Raw genomic sequence first — 23,876 nt, 5'->3', positions numbered from 1 at the left:
CTAGGCCCTCCTCCTCAGCCTCCTGAGAAGCTCAAGAGAGACTTCTAGGACAATGAAATGCACACAAAATCAGGCCTCCATGAGCACTTTCAGATTTAAGACATGCAGAGGCATCCGGCAGGTGCCCAGTGTAGAGAGCTACTTGCCTTCTTGCTTTGAGCCATTTCCTTTGCTGCTGGGTTTGTGGTCTTTTCATTTTTTGGTGACTTGAGTTAGTCATAAAGAGGCTACTCAAAAGCATCATCTCAGGACTCTGAGATGACTCACAGGGCAGAGATAAACACGGAGCGACTCAAACAGCTATGGTGTCTTAGCTTACCTTTTTTGCTAATTTCAAGTCCTCTATCAAGTCTTCTTCACCTTGAGAAAGTTCAAAGATCGCCTGCAGGGAAAAAATAGACTGGCTTAGTTCTTTCATCTATGAGACCAAATTCAAAAAGTACCAACACTCAAAGCTCCAAATACCCTTAAGTTAGATGAGCCTGGGGGTAATACTCAGGGAAGTATATGTTGAGTGTGTGCAAACACCTGGGTTTAATACCCTGCAGATTAAGATTCTCCTCTTTCATATGGAAATGGAGTTAGGGGCTTGGGGGGGACTTATTTGTTGGTGGTGAGGATCTGAAGGAGGAAGAAGGAGGGTGAGAAGGATGGGGAGGAAGAGAAGAAGAAAGGAAGAAAGGAAGGAAAGAGTAGTTTAGTAGTAGTGTTGTAGTGGTAACGCAGTAGAAGTAGCAGCAGTAGTAGTCATAGGTAAATTAGCCTGAAGCAATGTTCTTGTAGCTAAAAGCTTCAAGGCAGAGCCTTGCCTGTGAGAGAATCGTGTATTTCTAACCTACACAGTCACCCGCGATGTTTCAGAACTCTGATGAAATCCAACACAAGGAACTGTGTCAAATGGACCTGGCAGTGTTATTAACCAGACCATCACACGCTGTTCTCTTTTACCCAAAGAAGGCAAGTCTCAGCAGAAAGCTATATTCCTATCATCTAGTTAAGACTGGGGTTATAGGAGGAATGCAACAGTTTATTACTGTAAATAGAATCTGGTGGGGTCAATCCACTCTCAAGTCCCAATAAGATTAGAGGGGCTGGCTCTTTGTGAGTGTGTAAATGGACCAGTTCTAATGTGGCTCCATTAGGCCACCATAATTTAAAGAGCTATGATGTGCAGAACACCCTCTCTCATCTGGGAATCTAAACACTGGGCAAACATTATGGTATTAAAGGACTACAAGTCTCTGATGATGATCCAGGAGCAACTGTACTGTTTCCAGCTGGAGAGGAGGAGTCAACAGCTTTCAGGCATGCCTGCCATCCTGAGGCTTAGGGACCAGAGGGCCACGAAATGGAACAGAGCAGGTGGGGCAAGATACTGGGCTGCAGGGACAACCTTCCCCAAGGCCCAGCAAAGCCTCATGTCATGGCTTACTGAAATAATCACTATCACATGAGAAGCTGCACAGACGTCCCGTGTACCCATCAGCTGGCTGTCTCCAACACTGGCATCTTATATGGATTTGCCTCTGGTTTCCTTAGCCGTTTGCTCATCAACTATACTGACCACTGGCCTCTCCACCAAGGGAGGAGAGCCATGGGATTCCACAGTGAAAAGAACTTTGGCTTTGAGGTAAGAGAAGAGCCAGGTTCAAATCCTGGCTGTGGCTTACCATTGTTCACCCTGACTTAATGTTTTCTCATCTGTCTTTTCTTTTTCTACACTGTCAGACTGTATGTGTTATATATGTGTTATCAACAACATTTTAAAAAATACAGAAAAACATAAGGGAATTTTAAATCACCCACAATAGCATCTTGTTTACTCTGAGAATATAGAAACTACAAACTCAATTTCTCCTTCCTTCTCTTCCTTGTCTTCTTTACCTTCTTCATCTCACTCTCCTCTCTCCACCCCCTAATTCTGTTTTTCCTCCTCCATTTTCACAACACAGGTCACTTCTACCACCCGCCATGAGTACTTTCCTCTGCACTGCAAACAATGAATTCTGCAGCAGGCACTAAGTAAGTATCTTCTAACTCAATTGTTTTTGGTTTTATTTTTTGAGATAAGGTTTCTCTGGGTAGCCCTGGCTGTCTTGAACTCACTCTGTGGACCTGGCTGGCCTCGAACTCAGAGATCTACCTGCCTCTGCCTCCCCAGTGCTGGGATAACAGGCACACCACCACCACCACCACCACCACCACCACCACCACCACCACCACCACCACCGCTGCCTGGCCATCAATTCTAATGCTACCTACCTGGAAACAGCATCTTGTTCCCTACATGAGGGCTCTGTGCCAAGACTCCTCACCCTAAGCTAGTCAAGACTTCAAATAGTTTGACCCATGACTCTCATCAACAGTTGGGAAGTCAAGAGTTCCCATGATCCCTCCCTCAGGCTTATTTGTCACAACTGCTCACAGAACCCAAGGCAACATTTACATTCACTGGTTTATAGGATATCATAAAGGATAAAAGCATCAGGTAAGTTAGGACAGGGGAAGTTATGGGTGCAACTTACACATTCCACACCCTCACTAGACCTACTGCACCCAGAACATCATATGCTTAGTTATTCAGCTCTGAAAACTTTGGCCTTTTGGGTTTCTATGGAGACCCAGACAGCATGATAGATGAAATCACTGGTCCTTGCTTATCACCAGTAACCATCAGCCTCTCTCCTTCCCCAGGGGTTAGCAGGGAGAGCCATATCTTAGTTTGGTTTCTGTTGCTGGGATAAACAAAGGCAGCCTGGGGAGGAAAGGGTTGATTTCCTCTTCCAACTCTCGGATCATAGTCCACCACGGAGAGAACTCAGGGCTCAATTCAAGGCAGAAACCCAGAGGCAGGAACTAGAAGAGAGGTCATAGAGCAGCAGTTCTCAACCTGTGGGCCGCAACCCCTTTTCGATCACATGTCAGATATCAACATTAGGATTCATAACATTAGCAAAATTACAGTTATGACGTAACAATGAAAACAAGTTATGGTTGAGGGTTACCACAACATGAGGAACTGGGTTAAAGGGTCGCAGCGTTAGGAAGGTTAAGAACCACTGTCATAGGAAAATGCTACTTACTGGCCTGTCAACCTGTTTTCTACTACTATAAAGGACCACCTGTGCAAGGCTGGTACTGCTCATGGTGGGCTGGGCCCTCCCAGACCAATCATTCATCAAGACAACACCCCACAGACTTGCCTGTTGCTAATCCGATGGAGGCATTTTTTTTTTCAATCAAGTTTCCATTTCCCAGATAAGCTAACTGTGCCAAGTTGACAAAAAACAAACAAAAAACTAGGACAGTGCGGAAGTCTGACTGCTGTTATCCCCCCTGGGTTTTACTAGAGGCTACCCACCCAGCCTGAAGCTTCCATCACTGACAGTCATCATGCAGCGTAGTCCCTTCTGCTTGAGGATATGAGACTCTGCATGCCCCACAGGTGAAGATCAAACCCACAGTCCTAATATCACATAAGATGTTGTCATGTTTCCACATGGGACTTTGGAGGGTGCCTGCATTACTTTAAAGGCTGTAGTCACTGTTTGATAGGCAATACATTTATATGGTACCCAACACAGACCGCACAGAATGGACACCCTGGAAAGAACCTGCACTCTCAGGCCCTTCTTCCAGGAACTTCAGGAAGAAACACTGTTGCCAATATTTTAGGCATCCTTCCAGAAATATTTTCATGCATGCACACAAATTCATTCATATATATATAATATGTATGTGTGTGTGTATGTGTGTGTGTACATACATACATACACACACACACATACATACACACAATCATTTTAGATATGTGGTAGCACTGTTTTGTGCCTTGCTTCATCTACTAAGTTACCCAAGCACGCACGCACGTACATACACACACAAACACACCATCTCAATCTCTACAGCCATATAGTACTTTGAGTATTTCAATAGCTCCTAGTACCCCTTTTGCCAGGGTCCTCAGGTAGTTTTAGAGAGAGAGAGAGAGAGAGAGAGAGAGAGACAGACAGACAGACAGACAGACAGATAGACAGACAGAGACAGAGAGAGAACCAGTATACTAGTGAATACCAATAATCCTAGCACACAGGAGGAAAAGCAAAGGGTTCTCTGCAAGTTTTGCAGCACCATGTATGAAGAAGCGAGCAAAGCTGTACTGACAAACCCTCTAGAGAAGGGGGTGCCATCACAGCCACTTAGAGATGGGGTTATAGAAAACTTATGGGCAAATTAACTGTCCTCCACAAGAAAGAAGTTTTCCTTTATAAAGGTGTACCAAAGTTCTAAAAGCCAAATATTTTTTAAAACTTCCTAAAAGTTACTAAAAATATAAATGACTGTAGCCATGCACGGTAGTCCATGCCTTTAATCCCCACTCTTGAGAGGCAGAGGCAGGCAGGCAGATCTCTGGGTTTGATGCCAACCTGGCTTATATAGTGAGTTTCCAGACAGCCAGAACTAAAGAGAGAGTTTGTCTCAAAAACAAACAAAAACCAACAAAAACAAAACAACAACAGCAAAAACCAAACCAAACAAACAAAAATAATAACAATAAAAGGTAAGAGATATAAATAAAATGAAGATGATTGTCTTTGTGAGTGGATGAATCCTAACCGGACACTTAGCTTCAATATTGCAACATCGCTTGCTTTTTTTACAACATTATCCCTCCCCACGAGACCTGGCTCTGAGCGCTGATAAACTGATTCTTGTCTGCAGGGAACCTTCTGATGGACAGACACACAGGCAGCTCCAGGGGTCCCGAGCTTACCTCCTGTCTCTTGATCTCCTTGGCCGTGAGCACCTGATTGACACACACATCGAAGGTCTCACTCCACAGTTTGCTGTCTCTCCGCTTTGTGCTTGAGGAGGTGGCATTTCTGGACCAAGCTCGGGGGGCAAGGATGTCGGGGCGGCTCTCGCTGCGGAAGCTGATGGACCGCTACACAACGACAAAAAGAAACCACCATAGGGTCAGCAGCAGGACTGGGTGGATCTGTTTTGAGCAACTTCCTGTTGCTGACAGACACAAATCATCTGTAAGAAAGGAAGGGCATGGCCAAAGCTTTTAAGGAGTGGGAACCCTCTGCCGCCCATGCACCTTTTCACATATCTCTCTGTGTGACCTGGACACTGAGTGAACTAAAGAACCATGGCAGGCCAGGCTCACACAAAAGGCAGCTCTCCAACACACACCCTTTGATGTTTATTCTTCAAAAGCACAACGGAAAACAGTGGTGGATAACCATACACAAAAACCCACTATCTCCTACAACAGGACCCCACTATCCCGGGTGCCCCTTGTATAGTCTGCGTTGGCTTCTCCAGGTCCAATCAAATGGAGAGTGCCACGATCCCCATTCAGGGATGAGAAAGAGCAGGAGTATTCCTCTGGTCCTGTGAGTTCAGAGATGACACACACAGAAGTTTCTTGTGGCCATTCTCCCTGATCACACAGAACAAATCTATTTACCACAGGTGAGAAGAAAGGGGCACACAAGATAAAGGCTGGAGAGAATTACTGAGTGAGGGAGGAAACTTAACCAAACCAAACCATCCTGGATCTCACCATGCCTGAAGCCATGGGCTAATACAATCTTCTGTCTCCAGTAGTTAGAGTTCTATCAACTCAAAATGTGGCACCAAAATGCATACTGAGACCAGATGGTGCCCACCCCCGACATGTTTTGTTCTTTTGCAGAGGCCCCAACTGTGTTCAGAGATCTGATTGCAGCCTGGCGTGGTAGCGCACGCCTTTAATCCCAGCACTTGGTAGGCAGAGGCAGGCGGATTTCTGAGTTCGAGGCCAGCCTGGTCTACAGAGTGAGTTCCAGGACAACCAGGGCCACACAGAGTAACCGTCTCGAAAAAACAAAAAAAAAAAAACAAACAAACAAACAAACAAAAAAAAAAACAACAGAGATCTGATTGCCCAAAGTCCAGCCTTGTGAGTGAAATATACTACCATGGGGCTTTCTCATGACAACCACAAAGCATCCAAAGGAAGGTAATGTGTCATCTTTAGTCTTTACCCTGCAAGATTTCAACATGTTCCCTAGAGACGGACAAAGCAAAGAGTATTACTACATACATAAAGATACCTTTTTTTTTTCTTTTCTAAAAAGATAAGTTCTCATGGGAATGGAGAGATAGCCGAGCTGTTAAGATGCCTTTCAGGTGCCGGGCGTGGTGGTGCACGCCTTTAATCCCAGCACTCGGGAGGCAGAGGCAGGCAGATTTCTGAGTTCGAGGCCAACCTGGTCTACAGAGTGAGTTCCAGGACAGCCAAGGCTATACAGAGAAACCCTGTCTTGAAAAACAAACAAACAAACAAAAAAAAACAACAAAAAACAACAACAAAAAAAAGATGCCTTTCAGAGGACCAAAGTTTGGATTCCAGCATTCACAACTATAATTCCATCTCCAGGGAGGTCTGATGTCTCTGGTTTCTGACCTCTTATGGTATCTGCACATACATATACATGAATGCATACACAATACATACATACACACACACACATACATACTTTAAAATATTAAAATAAATCTTTTTAAGAAGACAGGTTCTTTGGTTACAGAACATAAGATGACCTGGAACTCACTGTGTAGCCCAGGCTGGTCTCAATCTCAGCACCCTCCTACCCCAGCCTCCAAAGAACTGAATTATAGGTGTGTACTACTATATCCAGCTAAAAACCAGTAACATCCCTGTACCCCCGGGCCCTACACACACACATACACTTTAATAAATGTTCTTATGATGCTGCCAGGTGTGTGCTAACTTATCTAGCTAAAAAACTAGTAATATCCACCCCTCCCCAAACAAATGTTCCTGTGGCACTGTCCCTGGGCCCTTCATGTGACCCTCCACTCAGCTTGGCAAAGGATCTGACCACAGTGACATATTTAGAAGTAGCTTCTGCCACTCCCCCATCACCATGCCTCTCTCTAGAGTGGTTTCTTACTAATTAATTAACTAATTAATTAATTTTTGTTCTTGTTGCTAACCCTCAGTGCTTCTCTAAGCAAGTCTCTTTCTCACAGGTGTCTCTCCCATTTCCCAACCAACTCCTCACCTGTCTTCAGAATACAACCCAGTGCTAGTTCTTTTTGTTTGTTTGTTTGTTTGTTTGTTTGATTGATTTTTGTTTTTCGAGACAGGGTTTTTCTATATAGCCTTGGCTGTCCTGGATCACTCTGTAGACCAGGCTGGCCTCGAACTCAGAAATCCACCTTTCTCTGCCTCTCAAGTGCTGGGATTAAAGGCGTGCACCACCACTGCCGGGCTTAGCTCTTTTTTAGAAAGGCCTCACCAATGTCCGTCCTCTCTCCTATTTTGCCATTGGAACAAACCTCTGACAGGACAGTGGCTACATCTTTCTCTATTTATTTAACTTGATTTTAAATGATTTTGAATGTGACATGTGAGCTTGTATCACTAAGGTTATATAGGGTAGACCTCAGTTATTTGAGCTCCAACGATGAAATTCAGTACTTACAACTCATTAGGGAAGTTGTTTTTTTTTTTAAACATTTATTTTATTAGGTATTTTCTTAATTTACATTTCAAATGCTTCCCCCAAAGTCCCCCATATCCCCCCCAGGGAAGTTTTTAATTTATTTAAAAATTAGAGTTGGGGGTGGGACTGAAGAGACGACTCCACTGTTAAAATCACCGTTAAATAAATTAGAATTACCTGTTGATAGAACTGTCTAACCTTTAAGAAAACTGTGAGATGGTTTAGCTTCTAAAAATCTCTTTCATGCAAAATTCACCAGCATTAAAATCTGTGTATGATCACTTCATAATTATGCAAGCCACATGCAAGCCGACATTTTAAAATGCTGTTGGTTTCTCTTTTTTCTCTCACATGCATGCTATGGCTGACTTCTGGCTTACTTTTTGATTTTTTTCCCCCCTGAGGAAATGGAAAATGTTACAGGAAGTTTCCAAGGGGCTTTGGGGTGTTTCCAGGGCTTTGTGGAAGCAATTTTTTGTAGTCTTGCAAGTGCCAGGGCTAGCAGGAGCTTCAGGTGAGCTTACGAATCTGAACCTGCTTCAGGCAGGACAACAAGAAAGGGCTTGCCCGGGTTACTAATGGTGTTGCACAAGTCTTAGGCTCTCTGAAACACGCCCTAATAAACAGCAAAGAGACCAAGTGGACGTAGCTTGCCTGCCCTCAGAATCAATTAACCACAGACTGAAAGGTCTGCAGAGGGCAGTGAGTCACTGGCCCACTCTCTCTGTGGTTCTGATGGGCAGATGGGAATCCTAGAACAGAGAGAAGAAAAGGCACACAAAGGCACAAGTCACAGCAACAGTTTCCACTTTCACTTGGTGGGATCAGTCACCATCTCGTCACACTTTCAATCTGAGCAACACTGGACTTCCCCCAAGAGCTGGAAAGTCATTTATATCAATTTGAAATGTTTATGTTTTTGTAAAATTATGTAATTTTTTTGTCTTTGTTTTTGTTTTTTTTGTTTTGTTTTTTTGAGACAGGGTTTCTCTGTGTAGCCCTGACTGTCCTGGAACTCACTTTGTAGACCAGGCTGGCCTCTAACTCAGAAATCCGCCTGAGTGCCACCACGCCCAGCTAATGTAATTTTTAAAGATACAAATACTTTTTCCCAAAATGCACTTCTTGGCATCAATCATTGTCATATTTAACATCTTTCCAAGTTTTTTTTTTCCCGTAAGTTTTTGTTTTTGTTTTTTTTCTAAAAACAATGTTTTCTGCCAGGCAGTGGTAGTACATGTCTTTAATCCCAGCATTTGTGAGGCAGAGGCAGGTGGATTTCTGAGTTCGAGGACAGCCTGGTCTACAAAGTGAGTTCCAGGACAGCCAGGGCTAAACAGAGAAACCCTGTCTCAAAACAAACAAAACAAAACAAAACAAAACCCAAGCTTTTCTCTTTTCAGGCAACTATACCTTTTTCGTAGTAGTATATAAAACTCATCCTTCAAAGCGTAACTGAGGGGTTAGCCAGGGGTCCAGTGGCTAACACCACCTGCAGCTCTTCACTTCAGAGGACCTGATCTTGATTCCTAACATCCGTACTGCACAGCTCACAACCACCTGTAACTCCAGCTCCAGAGAACCCAGCTTCCTTTTCTGGGCTCCACTGGCTTTGGCGCTCACATGCATGTACCCCCTCCAACCATGTACACAATTAAAACTAACATGAGTTGTAGAGCAAAACCTACCTCAGTGAATAACAAAACAAAACAAAACACAATTGTGTGGAATTGTGTGTAATGTAGGAAAGAATATAAGGGGAAACGCTACTATGAAACTCGTTTTGTTTGCTAACATAAAAAGTTAATTGAAAAGAGAGAAAATTTCTTTCAAGTAAAAACATTGAGAGCAAATTCTGGTAACATAAAATTTAGCCAACTTTGTAGTGAACAAATTAGTGGTATCCAAAAACAATTTCCTAGTCCCAAACATTTTCTTCACCTCCAAGGTTACTCCTTAGCAGAGGCTATGTGGGACCCTGATGTCTAGGTGGGGCCCATCCTTACTCATTGCCCTCCTGATGAACAGCAGGATCATTTCTGACAGCTCACAGTTACAAGAAGTACCTGAGGGAACGCCCTTTGTGTGCCTGGGCTGATATTTATGAAGGCGGATTCCCTTAGTCGAAAGACCATCAAACCTTATTTATTTTTATTGCATCTTATTTGAATTGCTGGGGGTTCCAGGATCTCATCTTTGCTCAAATAAGCACATTAATACTCAATGCTAAAATGAGTTACTAAATTGTCCTTCTTTAAAAAAAAAGATTTTATTTATTTAATGTATATGAGTACACTTTAGCTGTACAGATGGTTGTGAGCCATCATGTGGTTGCTAGGAATTGAACTCAGGACCTCTGCTCGCTCCGGCCTAAAGATGTATTTGCTATTATAAATAAGTACACTGTAGCTGTCTTCAGACACACCAGAAGAGGGTATCAGATCTCATGAAGGATGGTTGTGAGCCACCATGTAGTTACTGGGATTTGAACTCAGGACCTCTGGAAGAGCAGTCAGTGCTCTTATCCACGGAGCCATCTCACCAGCCCCAAATTGTCCTTGAAACAGGCTATTCTGCCGGCGGGTACCTCTCCCAGATAGAAACAGAGTAGCTCATGCCTTCACTCTCATTCGGGTAGATGGGATTTCATTGTCATCTCACAGACAAAAATCAGTGCACAACATGCATTCTAGTATCGTGTTGTGGATATAAGAAATAATGAACATATTTCTATGCATTTATCAAGACCTGCTCAGTCCATTGGAGATTTCTGTCATTGCTACTTGGGGAAAATAAGAGGTGAATACCTACCCTACAGGAGCTCCCTCACAGGACTCCTCGTGTGGGCTTTCTTAGTGACTGCCAACCTCAGGGTGTCACGGGAATTATCTTAAGGGCCCTTCACGCACTGATCCTCAGCCCTTTGGATGTAATCTTCCATTTGCACAGCACCCCCATAGAATGAGGGTCTGCTTTCATTTACTGAGACTGGGGTTGGATGGGGAGGTGCTAAGACACTTGCCCAGACAGGATCCAAAATACACATTAGTCCCAGGAGCTCACAGGTTGTCCCAAGGTTTCAGTGAGAGAGCAGACCTATGTCCTGCCTCCTAGGAAAGACCCTGGCTTAAGGAAAGAAAATGCACCGGGCTCAGTTTTAGGAATAATGATTGATTGGTGGCCAACCAAACTCCAGATTTAGAGCCTGGGTCTGTCTGTAATGGAACTGAGTCAGGTGTGTGGTCCACAGCTGTCTGACCCTAGGAAGGAGTGGCCGCTGCTAGTCCCTGAACTTCAGACACCGGCAGGTGTTCATCCTGGTGCCAGCCACAAACCAGGAATGACACCTGGCCTGGTTAGCGACATAAATGGCAGTTATACCCAGGAGGACTGAGTTGGGGGAAGAAGTGACTCCTGCTACAAGAATCCCAAAGGACAAATGCCACAAGGCTTCCGAGGTCCCTGCCACCACACCCTTTATTTTTCTGTACTTGGATGGTTGCCTCACAACCTTGTTGCCCTTCATGATCTTGCTGTCTTCTTTCTGATTCCCTGTTTCTTCATAACAGAAGACAAATCCATTTATTCTTCTCATTTCTGGGGCCAAAAACCTGACAAGAAGAAACTTACAGGAGGAAGGGCTTTATTTTGGATTTTTTTTTTTTTTTTTCCGAGACAGGGTTTCTCTGTATAGTCCTGGCTGTCCTGGAACTCACTCTGTAGACCAGGCTGGCCTCGAACACAGAAATCCGCCTGCCTCTGTTTCCCGAGTGCTGGGATTAAAGGCGTGTGCCACCACGCCCGGCTCATGGATTTATTTTTATTTACAGTTTTAGAATTTATAATCTATCCACGACAGAACAGGTGTGGCTGCCAGAACATGAGGGCAGTTGCTGGCTCACAATGAGTCCACAGTCACCAAGCAGAACATAGAGACAAGAAGCTGGGACGAACCACAAAACCCTCAAGACCTGCTCCACTATCTCCAGCAAGTGCCACCTCCCAAAGGTTCTATAGATACTTCATATGGAAACCGCAATGATAAATATCTACAAGGTCTGCTTCACTCACTGGTAGATTTCTCAGCATTTCACACCTGTGAGGGCACAACAACTTGGGCACTGTAAAAAAGTGAATGTCAGGGAAAGGAGAGAGTTGTTCTATGCCCGCACTGAGAGACAATCTTTAGAATTCTTCAAAACCTGAGAAGTAGGAGTCTTGCACCCATTTTACAGATAGGACACTTGAGGCTCACAGAAGGTGAAATTTGATGAAAGCCATGAAGTGAATAAATAGTTCATTTAAACCAGGGGGTGTGGCATTCGAAATGACAATCCTGGTCTGCTCTCATGTAAGGCGTGTGTGAGCCAAAGTTTCATGCTACTTCTTAGTTTGTAACAGTTTCTCACTCTTGTGGCCACTCAGTTCTGAAGTAGACAAGTTCTTTTATTATGGAGAGCTGTCCTGTGCATTGTTGAACACTTAGCAACATCATTGGTTTGTATTGGTTTCTAACTGCAACATACAAGTAGCATCCTCAACCCATCTGTGCTCAAAACATCTTGAGACACTACCTATGTCCCCTTAGGTGAGAAACACTGGTCCATTTCAAAGTGACAGGCTCAACCTTGGATGAGACCACATAACCACAGAAACAAGTACATAGACCTGCTGGGGTGGGAGGATTTGAGGATAGCAATGAAAACTGTCCCAGAATAAGCCAGAGTTTCCATGAGGAAAGTGAGCCCTGAAAATAAGTAGAAACCCAAAGCTTGTTAACTGTTGGCAGCTAAAATAACAATAGCCATGTGGGAGACAGACAAACGCAGATTTTGAAAATGGCTACTCATGTTTATACCCAAGCTGGAATATAGGAAAGATGTTGCAGGTGGAAAGCAGATTGTCTGTTGGGTAGGAAACAGGTCCATTTACATATGTCAGAGGAAATGTAGGCTCAGCAGGTAGACACTGTGGGGCAGAGTTGATTTGTTAAAGCTGTCTGTCAGTGGGGGTGCTTGCTCTGTCCTTTCGTAAAAAACAGAAGGTCTCCATAGCCAAAGATAACATGTTCCAATACAGAGCTAGGGCCAGGCACAGTCTCTCCACGATCCTGACTACAGAGCTATCTGGGAGCAGATGGTTCAACAGTAAACAGTTTGGAAGCTAGGATGGAACCGGAAAAAGAAATGTGATCCACTGTGGCTGCAGCGGTGGGTTAAAGCAAAAAGTTCCAGACCGTAGTTGCTAAAGACTCCTGGATAGTATCCCGAAGAAGTTTCCCAAAGGCTCCATTCAGTCTGCTGAAACCGAGGAGCAGCACTTTCGTCCCACAGAGTGGCTCTATCACATCGGACCTTCGTGCTAGTCTTCTACAAGGAACGGGTCAGGAGAAAGTCAGGGACCAGAGGACTAAGTGACTGGCACACGGTAAGGCCAGGGATAGGACTAGGGACTGTGTGCACAGTGGTTCATCTCCAAAACACAGACTTGAGTTGGAAACAAAGGCTTTACTCCCAGAGCTGATGTGGCTCTGAGTCAATCCATGTGGCTAGGAAAACTCATGTCTCTGGCTTTCAGTAGACTCATATTTTGACAATACTTAGAACCTCCCAAAGCTGAAGTGAGGGTTGGAGGTAGGGCAACAGCTTAGCCAGATGCTTAATACACAGTGGCAGGAGATGGCTGGTACCTGGGCTAATTTTTATGTTAACTTGATGTAAATTAGAGTCCTCCGAGAAAGGGGAAGTTTGATTGAGAAAATGTGCCCATTACAGTGGCCTGTGGGCCCACAAGTCTGTGGGGGTCCTTTTCTTGTTTAATGATTGATAGTAGGGGTGGTACTGTGGGCAGTGACACCCATGGACAAGTGGTCGTGAATTATGAAAGAAAGTATGCTGAGCAGGTCTCCGTGGTCTCTGCTTCAGTTCTTGCTGCCAGGTTTCTGCTTGGGATGGTTGGAACGTTGCTTGGCCCAGGGGGTGGCACTATTTGGAGGTGTGGCCTTGTTGGAGCAGGTGTGTCACTGTGGGAGTGGGCTTTAATACCCTAGTCCTAGCTGCCTGGAAGCCAGTATCCTGCTAACAGCCTTCAGATAAAGATGCAGAAAACTCTCAGCTCTTCCTGTCCCATGCCTGCCTGGATGTTGCCATGTTCTTGCCTTGATGATAATGGACTGAACCTCTGAATCCGTAAGCCAGCCCTAATTAAATGTTGTCCTTATAAGAGTTGCCTTGGTCTTGGTCTGTTCACAGCAGTAAAACCCTGACTAAGTCACCGCCTTAACTCCCTGTGTTTGCGTCCCCTGATGATGCATTGTAGCCTGTAAGACCCTTTCTTCTCCTCCCCATGTTGCTTTGGTCATGGTGCTTTATCACAGCAGTTGAAACCTATCTACTATTGCAAGACCATTAATACTACCAATAACACTTGTTATACCCATCAGTCCCCTCCTATCCATGGGACCGGCAATGATTGATAGTATGTCCCAAGAGCCTCTGGTGCATGTGTGAATCCACAGTATTATAGATCCTAATATAAACTCTGCTTTGTCTATACATACATACCTATGATAAAGTTTACTTCATACATCAGGCACATTAAAAGATTAACAATAATTAATAAAAGAATAGTTATAGCAATACATTATAACTATGAAGACTGATTTTCTTTATTACCTTAATACCTAGCAGATTGAGACACAATTCTGGGTGTGTTTCCGGCAGAGATTAAATGAGAAAGAAAGACCAGACATGAAGGTGGGGAGCATGTGCCATCCCTTGGGCTTCCTGCAACCCCAGAATGGAAGAGAGAAAGGAGAGGACCAACAGGACACAGGCATTTCTCCTTTTGTCTCGTGGTCCATGAGGATGCAGACACCCATCCTCCGTCATGTGCTCTTGCCGCCATGACACTCTGCTCAAATTCATGGGGCCAAGCAACTGTAGAAACCTCGATCCAGAACACATCATTCCTCCCTTGTGTTTGTCAGACGCCTGGTCACAGGTACACACAGCTAATCCATACAACAAAATTATTGTTAATATATAAGTTGTTCATTCTTAGCAGTTTTCATTTACAGTTTTTTTTTTGTTGTTTTTTTTTTTTAAATCATAGTTGATCATGGGTAGCCTTAAGTGGGGCAAGTGAAGTCACAAACAAGGGGGAAATACTTGGATGCTTTCATCCACAGACAACAGCAGTAACATCTCAGAGTGACTTAAGACCAAGTAGCTTCTTGGAAGAACTTCACTAAAATAACCAGCAGGAGAGAGAAATCCATCAGCATGGCGCTGCTATTTATAAAAGCCCAGTATCTGGAAATAAGCAGCTGGGCGTGGAGCTGGTGGTACAGAGCTTGCCTTGCACGCATCAGACTTTACATTTGGTAGCCTCGGCTCCAGAACAAACAAACCTGGATATGGCCAAAGGGTGCTCAGCAACAGGGAGTAAAGTCTTATCACAAAACAAAAACAGCATATGGCTTAAAAGACAGTCTTTTCTTAAAAAAATAAAATAACAGGTTTTTTGTTTTTTGAAAAGCTTAAGGGTAAGTAGAAAATTACACACAGAGCCAAGTAAAGAGTAGAGAGATCTCCATTTAAAATACACAAAACGGTAACAGGGGTCTACCCTTGGATGGTGGGGTTTTATCTTCAACTTCATAATTCTCTACATTTATCTTGCAGACTTCATATAACAAAGAGATAACTAAGAAAACCAAATTGATTGACAAGTAGCCATGGCCATGGACACCAACTTTAAGAGAAACTGCACCAACACATCTTGACACGCACGGTTCATGAATGAATGGCCATTGAAAACACGGTGGAAGGGTGTCCAAACACTTTAGAATCAATACGTGCCAAACACCTAAGACCCCAAACAAGGGAAAACCCTCCTGGAGCTCAAAGAAATCCTTAGTGGAATGAATGAAAAGCTGAAGACAGTATTTGATACAGGTGTGGAAAAACCATTACCGATGTGTTCAGCACTAGTCATAAAAAACCCAAACTAAAACAGTGGCTTGGGGCAGCCACCCACCATCTTAATCCAGCTCCATGAATGGCTCTTAAACGATAATGTCCATGACAAAGTATTCCACCAGCTGGAAATAATGCCTCTTCCCACTGCGGTGAACAAAATAAGGGCCAGCTGAATGCAGGATGCTTCAGATCCAAAGTCTAGTGGCTATTTTTAGCTCCTGGCAAACCACTGGCGGTATTATGACCAGTGTTTTGCCTTTTTTTTTTTAGAAACCTAACCACAGAAGTGGTACTCAGCACGGCCAGCAGGTCTCCTTGCAGCACTTGCTGACTGTGTGACCCTGGGCCCAGGTTTAAAGCTTGGGGTTCTTTGCTCTATAGATGACCCTGAATCACCCTGTAGAGTTCTGGGGGAGGTGATTGGAGGCCATGGAAGTCAGGCACTTGGAATAGGGGCTGCAACACTGCAGACAATTACAAGTTGATCATTTATAAAGGCCACTTATAACTCTACAAAAAAAGGACAGGCTAGGATGAGGAGTCCCTCTTAACAGGAGGCACTGGGAACTTCTCAGCTGTCCCATCGTGTGCCGGACGCTCACCTGCATATATGCAAAGTAACCAGGGACCCACAACTTTTGCCATTCACAGCAAATTTATGAAAAGAAACCATAGTTGTCAGACATGGTTCCTTAAGTCCATATACCCATGGAAACTTCCTACTTATGTCTCAGGTGTAGATAGATGGTGCTGGACTTCTCGTTCCTTCTCAAGCCTGGGGTTAGAACACTTGCCTAGTATGCATGAGGCCTCAGATCTGATTCTCAATCCCTATTAACTAGGGATAATGGTACGTGACAGAAATCTTGGCACTGAGGAAGAAGAGGCAGAAAGATCAAGGTTCTCCTCAGCTACATAGCTCAAGTTCAAGGCCAGCCTGGGCTACAGGAGACCTTGATTCAAAACAACCTAAAAACAGGGGGTGGGGATGGGTACCTAAACTAAAACTATTAATGGAAATAAACAGTGATCTTGACTTTAATGAAAGTGTGATCGCCCCCATGTGAGGCCAAGAGACATTGAACACTCACTTGCACCCCCAATTGAACAGTTCACACAAGTGTGACTAGACAGATTGTTACCTTATGTTAGGCTCAGGGTATATAAAGTATACACTAATATCCAAAGTCATTCTGAGGAGAAAGGTTACAATGTTAAAAGGGTTGTTTTGGAGTGGAAGCCTAACACATTCAGTTTTTCCTTTCACTTTTTCTGTACTTTCCCACAAAAACACACACTTTTGAAACAGAAAGAAAGATGTTCCTCTCCAAAGCCAATGAAGGACATCACAAGGCAACGAACTCTGTCCTCGCTGGACTTGGCACAAATGTGTCCAGGAGTCCTGTGCAGCTGTGCACGGAGAGGCAGAGCTCAGCATGTAGCTGGCCCAAGGGAGCTGGTATTCCCTGTTCCACATGAGAGGTGCACACTCCGGCCCCTTTCAGAGCTGGGCCAGGTTTCCCTCTCAGGCGCCCTGAAGAGGGAATTTATGGGCCTTGGGGGATCCAGACATCTGTGCTTTAGTTTACCAGCAGCCCTGTGCTAAACCGTTCTGGTAAGGAACTGACAGAGTATCATGCAGTCGACACCGTAAATGCTGCCTTTGTGCTGAGACCCAACTTTCCAGCCCATATGGGTGCTGGGAGGCAAGAGAAAACAAACCCGCCAGTGTGTTGCCTCAAAGACCACTCACATTTGTAAATGGCTTTTTAATCTTTCTGCAAGAGGCTGCCAGCCCAGAGTGCCCCTGTGTCCTCCTCCGCTAACTATGGTCTCACAGGAAGCCAGAGGGGGAACCACTAAGTATTGATGGAAGCCTTGTGTTTGGGTCTAAGTCACTGCCTGGCCTGTCATTAAAGGAACACAACCTAGAGACGAAACTGGATATCCAAAGGATACATATGTCTCTAAAGTGCAGGAGCCAATGAAATAAGAGTAGTATACCAGAAAACCAAGATGCCTGCTGGGTCTGGTGGCACAGCTTTGGTACCCCAGTTACTCAGGAGGCTGAGACAAGGGATCAAAAACTTAAGACTGCCTGGGTTGCAGAGAGAGTTCAAGGCCCACCTAGGCAACTTAGTAAAGATCCTGTTCCCAAATTTAAAAAATATAAAAAGGGGTCAGGTATGGTGGCACATGCCTTTCATCCCTGTCCTTCGGAAGCAGGGGCAGGAAGATGACCTTGATACATAGACAGTCTTAGGATAACAAGAGCTACACAGTGAGGCCCTGTCTCACTAACAATAGAGAGGGACACACACACACACAGACCAGATGGCTCAGTGGCTAAAGGCACTTGTCACCCACCAAGCTTGATAATCTGAGTTCAGTCATCAGGACCTACATGGTGAAATGACCTGCATAAGCTCTCCTCTGACCTCTACAAGCACACAATGGCAGGGGTACCCCCACGCACTAATAAAAACGTAATAAAAATTTATTAAAACCAAAGCAAAAAGCACTTGCCTTGTATACGCAAGACCCTACGTTTAATCTTTATTATTATAAAAATAAAAGTGAAATAAAGAAATAGAAGGCAAACAAATAAGCCAACTTGCCTCATGCTCAAATGATTTTTGAAATAGAAGAGAAATTACACACACAGGTATATAGGGTGAGTAGGTGCTGAGGACCAGGAGGGTTGGGCCCTTAGCAGTAGCCCCTTGTCTTGCTTCTCCATCAATAGAAATGGCATGGAGACCTAAAGGAACCTTGAAGGCTTATGAAACTGGTTCCGGGGCAGCCTTGGAAGCTGGCACCTCCCTTCATGTTCCCCGTTTCTTTTCCCTTTCTAGTTGGTAGGGAAAGCAATGGGGTCGGGAGGCAAGAAGCAGAAAGGTAGTTTGTTAAACAACGGCCGAGAGGCTTATATTGCATGTCTCAAGGTGGACTACGGGGAGACAGCCAGGTGCAGGATGGCGTTCACCACTCTCACAGATCTTACCTGAGCATGCTGTGTACAGATCTGAGCTCAGAGATGTATTTCTATGCACTAATCTCATCCCTTCAAATAATAACACATTGCTCAAGTTCTCTGTGTCTTTGTGTAGAAGCATTATGAATAACTTTTCTATTTCTGTCTCATACACACAGCCTAGGGTTAACAATTTATCATGACAGTCACAAAAGTTCAGTAGAAAATTTATATCGCAAAAGAAAGATATCTTTGAAGCTTTAGAAGGCAATTTCCACATGGCGGGTTCTCCCTTGGGTCTGACTCTCATCTTCGCTTGGTCTCAGTCTGCTAAATTTTCAGACATGCCTTAACTCATTTCTCTCCCCCCAGTTCTCTAGGTCAATGCAAATTTCTAAGACAATCATCTGTTTTCTGCAGTGTTTCCTGTGCCCTAGGAACCAGAAAACAGAATAAAGATGGCCTGGGAAATCTAAAGAAAAGTGGTAAAGGTATGCAATCAAGGTAGGTTCCTGGGGAGAACACAGTGTTCTCAGAAATACAAATTCAAAGGTCTACAAGCCAGGCAAGGCATTGTTAGTAAGTAAAGGGACCCAGCGCTCCAAGAATAACTGTAGAGTAGGGGACACTTGCAGGTGAAAGCTGGCTAGCTATTCTAATCAAACTTGTTACTGTCATTTTGCAAAGAAAGCACAGCCCTGCCCTAAATCTACCAGAAGGCAACTCTACCCTGAAAAAAGCACCCTGAATGCTGGAGAAGCCCAGTGCCCAGTGAACGAGTGGAAACCGCCCTGGCACAGGGTGGGCCATCCTGGGGGAGACAACAGGGAGAGAGGCCACCAGAGAACAGTCCTATCATCAAGGGAAGAAAGAGCTCACAGTGAACTTGAACCATGGTCATTAGCCTGGAAAGAAAGGAAAGAGTCAAATGCAGTCGACAGTCTAAAGACTTTTCAAAAAGCAGAACTCAGCAAAAGACCAGATGTGCAGGACTCAGGTGATAATGAGTCTTCCAGGAAAAGCCTGCAGTGAAGTCGTCCAGAGGGTTGAGACACTGGCCACAAGGGACACAGTACGCAAACACATCCTTCTCCACCAACCAGCTCTGCAGGCTGACTACACCCCCCCCCCCACAGAATCTTAGTTTGTTCCTTTGTTCTTCCTACCAAGAGGTCAAAGTATAACCAGGAGCCCATAGTCCCAAGGACTGAGCATACAGAGCCAAATCCGGGGCTAACTGGGTGGTAAACCATTCATGAGTAACAGTTAGCAGAGGTAACAGAGGGGCTGGAAGCAAAGGGGGTGAGCAGTGGGGATGGATGACATCACAGGGCTGTGGCGCATCCACTCTGACAGTAAGGAAGCAGGGATGCAAAGGGGTCCAGGAGACCCTCATAGCATCCTCCAGCTCTGATGGTCAGCATGAGGCATGTCTTTAGCTCAACCTCTCCAACCTCTCTCTGCCGTGAATACTTAGCTTTACTACATAAACTCCTGCTTAAACTTCCTGTTTAACTAAATCTTTTCCTTTGAGAAGATAAGAATCAAGGAGAAATCTTCACTGACAACAGCTGGTCTACAATTTATTTATTTATTTATTTATTTTTGGTTTTTTGAGACAGGGTTTCTCTGTGTAGCCCTGGCTGTCCTGGAACTTACTCTGTAGACCAGGCTGGCCTCGAACTCAGAAATCCACCTTGCCTCTGCCTCCCAAGTGCTGGGATTAAAGGTGTACGCCACCACCGCCTGGTGGTCTACAATTTTCTTAAACATTTAAGGTCAAGATAAAAGCATTGCTAAGTGCAAGTATTCGAGACAAATGAGATACGGCAGATTCCTGACTCACTCAGCTATGGTGGGGATGAGGCCCTCGTTGTATGCCTTTTGTGGGGTTCAGTCTAAAACAAGATTTTTATGACTTGGTTTCAAGGTTGTGAATGGATCTCAACCTTCACTTTAAAAGGCGAGCTGCAGGAGGAGATTAAGAGTAGGTCTGATGGGGCTGGTGAGATGGCTCAGTGAGTAAGAGCACCCGAAACCACCCGTAATGAGATCTGATGCCCTCTTCCAGTGCGTCTGAAGACAGCTACAGTGTATGTACTTACATATAAATAAATAAATAAATCTTAAAAAAAAAAAACTTAAAGAGTAGGTCTGATGAAATGATACTTGCCCCCAAGCCTGACAACCAGAGATGGAGATATCCCTGGGTCTGCATGGTGGAAGGAGAGAGCTGATTCCTTGTAAGTAGTCCTTGGACCTCCACCTAAGTTAAGTATTACTGCATACACATGCCTCCCTCCAAATAAAATATCATAGAGTTTAAAAGCAACCACACACACTTGTTAACTAAAATTACTACTGTAGACAATAGCCACAACATAGCTAGTAATAACTAAAGGCCCTGTGAATTTACTGTCTCATAAATATTTACAATTCTACAAAGGAGCTGTGGTTCATTGTGAGCCACAAAAGGTGACTCTATGATACATTTACCTCTGAGGAATAAAAGCGAGACTTAGAAATGTTAAGTCACCTGCCCTCGACTGGCAGTCTTCAATGGACAGAACCAAGATACTTTGGGTATTTTGTTCTAACCCTGAGGCCAACAAACATTTTTTGTAATCAGACTGGCATGGCTGTGTTTCAACCAAGCGCCTTACGGACAGTGAAGTTAAAATTCCATGTGGTTTTCACATAGAAGAAATACCATCCTTTTCATTCCCCCTCCCCACAAACACTTGAAGTTGATAGCATCTTCAAGAGCCATGGGCAGGGAGGAGGCAGGTTTCCTCCTCCCCCTAACCCTATAGCTTTCTAACTCTGGCTGAAACCACCAGGTTCTACTATTATCCAGCTCATATCACAAACTGATAATTCAGAAGTTCAGAGAAATTGCTGCACAAAACCAGTAAGGATACACTCGGATAGGACCTATGACATAGACATACAACTATGAACTATCAGAAGTGGCCCTGACCCTGCCTGACCCGGGGTTGTGGCGTGCACACATTTCTCGTCCTTTTATTCCCCTTCACCTGTGCACTCTTCTACAGTAGCAAGTGGTGATTCAGCTCCACCGGAGACCCACAGAGATGCTAGGTGCATGAGCACAGCATGGCTCTCTGCAAGCCCAAGCCCAAGCCCACGTTCCCTTACCTGCAAGGTCTGGCTGAAGCGCTTTAATGGTGTGGTCTTCACAGGTGGAATGAGGTTTGCTAGCGATGTGACTCTGGAAAGGGGTTTGACCCTTTTGTTACTAGGTTCCTGTATAAAAGAAAAAAAAAAAAAAAAGAGGACAGTGTCAAGACCAATCTTACAGATGTCTGCCACAACATCACATCCATCCTGCTCTGAGACTTGCAGGCGACAGGGTGATCTGTAGACCCGTGAACGGTGCCCCAGGATCTGCACAGGTGATCTGGCTGGGGAGCCATGAAAGAGAAAAGACGGAGGAGGCACACTGAAGCAGTGGGTGACAGAAAGGTAGGGATCCTACCCCCCCTTCCCCACCCCCCAATCAGTCAGCTTTTCAGTCAAAGCTTCTAATAGAACCCTTCTTCCCATTGCTGTAGAGAGTTCCCAGCCAGTGACCTTGCCAGACACTGGCGTGTCTGTTGTTGTTTCTGGTTTCATTTTTTCAAAAAATCCTTCCTGTCACCTTGCCAGGGCCATTTTTGAGTATGCTTTATCCATTCATTTTTCTAAAGTTACAAAGATTGCTTTTAATTCATCAAATTTAAAAACCTATTTTAAAAAGCATTTATGTGTCTGTGTGTATAGGGGGGAGAGAGTCAGAGGACAACATTCTGTAGTTGGTTCCTCTCCTTCCACCATATGGGTCCCAGGGATCAGACTCAGGTTGTCAGTCCTGGTGGCAAGCCTGCTGGGACATCTGACCAGCTCCAAACATTTTTAAAGAAGTTTCATTTCTAGGATATAAGAAAGCATCTTTGAACCTATAATAACAGAGAGGCACGTATTAAAATTCCTAAAATATCTAATGGCAAGAGGAAATGTACAGGGAGAAATTTGTATCATGGGTTTTTGGTTTCTATACTATTTATAGCCACACATTTTCAAAGTCACCTCCACAGAAAACATCGATTGCAAATCTGTAAGTTACTCCGGAGCTGGCTGAGAGGGGAGAGGGAGACTTCTTAATCCAATAAATGTTAACAAGAATAATACAAATAAAACAGGCTGGGGGAAAGAGGGAAAAGACAGAGCAAACATTTTACAAGACAAAGAGGACAGTTACCCTTGCTTTCCTATGCTCCATCTGACCTGCAGTAGATGCTGGACAGCACATGAAGACCTCAAATTGTGATGGAAAATGCCAAGTCAGCCAATTGTAGCAGACGTCAATCATTTCCTAAGGCAGCTCGCCCGACCCCTACCCCAAAGGGTTCATCTTTCCTTTTCAGCCATTGCTTTCAAAGTTTGACTCAGAATTTCTCATTCTTCAAGGGGTTCCTGCAGGCCATTCTAAACACAGCAGATGCTTGGAGAAATCCTTCATGAATCTGGAATTCAGCCGGGAAGTTTTCATGTCGCCCGATGCCCTTGCTAGCCTCAGAAATCAGAAGCCCTCTCTTGAGACTCTATCAACTTTGCTGACATTTTAAGTAGAAAAAAAAAAATTAAACTTAAAGACGTTCAAAACAGTTCCATGGTATCAAAGAGTAAGCTGTGTGGTTTGCAAAGCAGTCAGTTGCTTTTCTAAGACAGAATGGATCCAGAAGCCAGGGACCTCTGGCTTCTCAGTGAGCTATGCTGAGCAGACAGAAGGCAGCACTAGGAACACTAGGAAGGCTAGGTTTTAAAATGCAGCAGACAAAGCTCCTAAAATGAAGGCTGCCACTACAAAGGATAAGGTGCTGAAGAGAAAAGTCCAAAAGCCATCTGCTTCCAGGCAATGATGTCCTTCAGGATGCTCCCTGCCCGGTGCCTGGGCTCCTGAGCATCTGTGCCCAGAGGATGATCTTAAGAGTCTCCCTTTTTACATCATCCGTTTCTGCATCCTCAGCATGCTGCGTCCACGCATGTGTGCACACACAGCCTCTTAAGTATCCCCTGAATTCCTCCAAATGGCTTCTGCTTTAGTCTAGAAATGCCATGTTGTGATCTCGCTTCCTTTGGTGGTATAAACCGCATTGCAGCACACGAGAAAAATCCCAGGGGAAAGAACTTGGTCTCAATAATCCTGCATGCACCTCAGAGCCCAGAGAGGCTGAGTCTCATTCCCACAGTTAAAGCTGTATCAGAATGGGGAGGTTGAAGAGTGAGCAGCAGCTGGGGCATCTTGCTTTTAAAGCAGGACAGGGAACAATGCTGCACACTTGGCAGGCTTCAGGAGGATCTAGTCCTTGCGTGTCATGTGTTCTAAGGTTGGTC

The 23,876-nt window shown here is 44.5% G+C and overlaps 1 protein-coding gene and 1 long non-coding RNA gene across 12 annotated transcripts in view; one reads left to right on the top strand and one right to left on the bottom strand.

The window, feature by feature from the left end:
• Arhgef3 (Rho guanine nucleotide exchange factor (GEF) 3) overlaps nt 1-23,876 on the bottom strand; it is a 289,456-nt gene that overhangs the window by 19,381 nt on the left and 246,199 nt on the right. For 9 of the 11 annotated variants that reach the window (XM_006519579.4, XM_006519575.3, XM_006519574.4 and 6 more), the window contains 3 exons: nt 21,639-21,746; nt 4,775-4,945; nt 320-382 (listed from right to left, as the gene is read on the bottom strand). In XM_006519579.4, the coding sequence (XP_006519642.1) occupies nt 320-382; nt 4,775-4,945; nt 21,639-21,746 (342 nt within the window). Of the gene's footprint in view, nt 1-319; nt 383-4,774; nt 4,946-21,638; nt 21,747-22,740; nt 23,148-23,876 lie in introns of those variants that run through there. The other 2 variants (NM_001289688.1, XM_030248036.1) reach the window with 2 other exon arrangements.
• On the top strand, nt 882-4,807 carry Gm52096. The gene is made up of 3 exons (XR_003951012.1): nt 882-1,630; nt 1,953-2,022; nt 4,723-4,807. It is a non-coding gene; the product is annotated as a predicted gene, 52096 (long non-coding RNA).

This window comes from Mus musculus, chromosome 14 (assembly GCF_000001635.26).
Source record: "Mus musculus strain C57BL/6J chromosome 14, GRCm38.p6 C57BL/6J".
NCBI classification, from domain to species: Eukaryota; Metazoa; Chordata; class Mammalia; order Rodentia; family Muridae; genus Mus; species Mus musculus.
The sequence above is the reverse complement of the archived record's forward strand: the minus strand, read 5'-3'. Positions and strand labels throughout refer to the sequence as shown.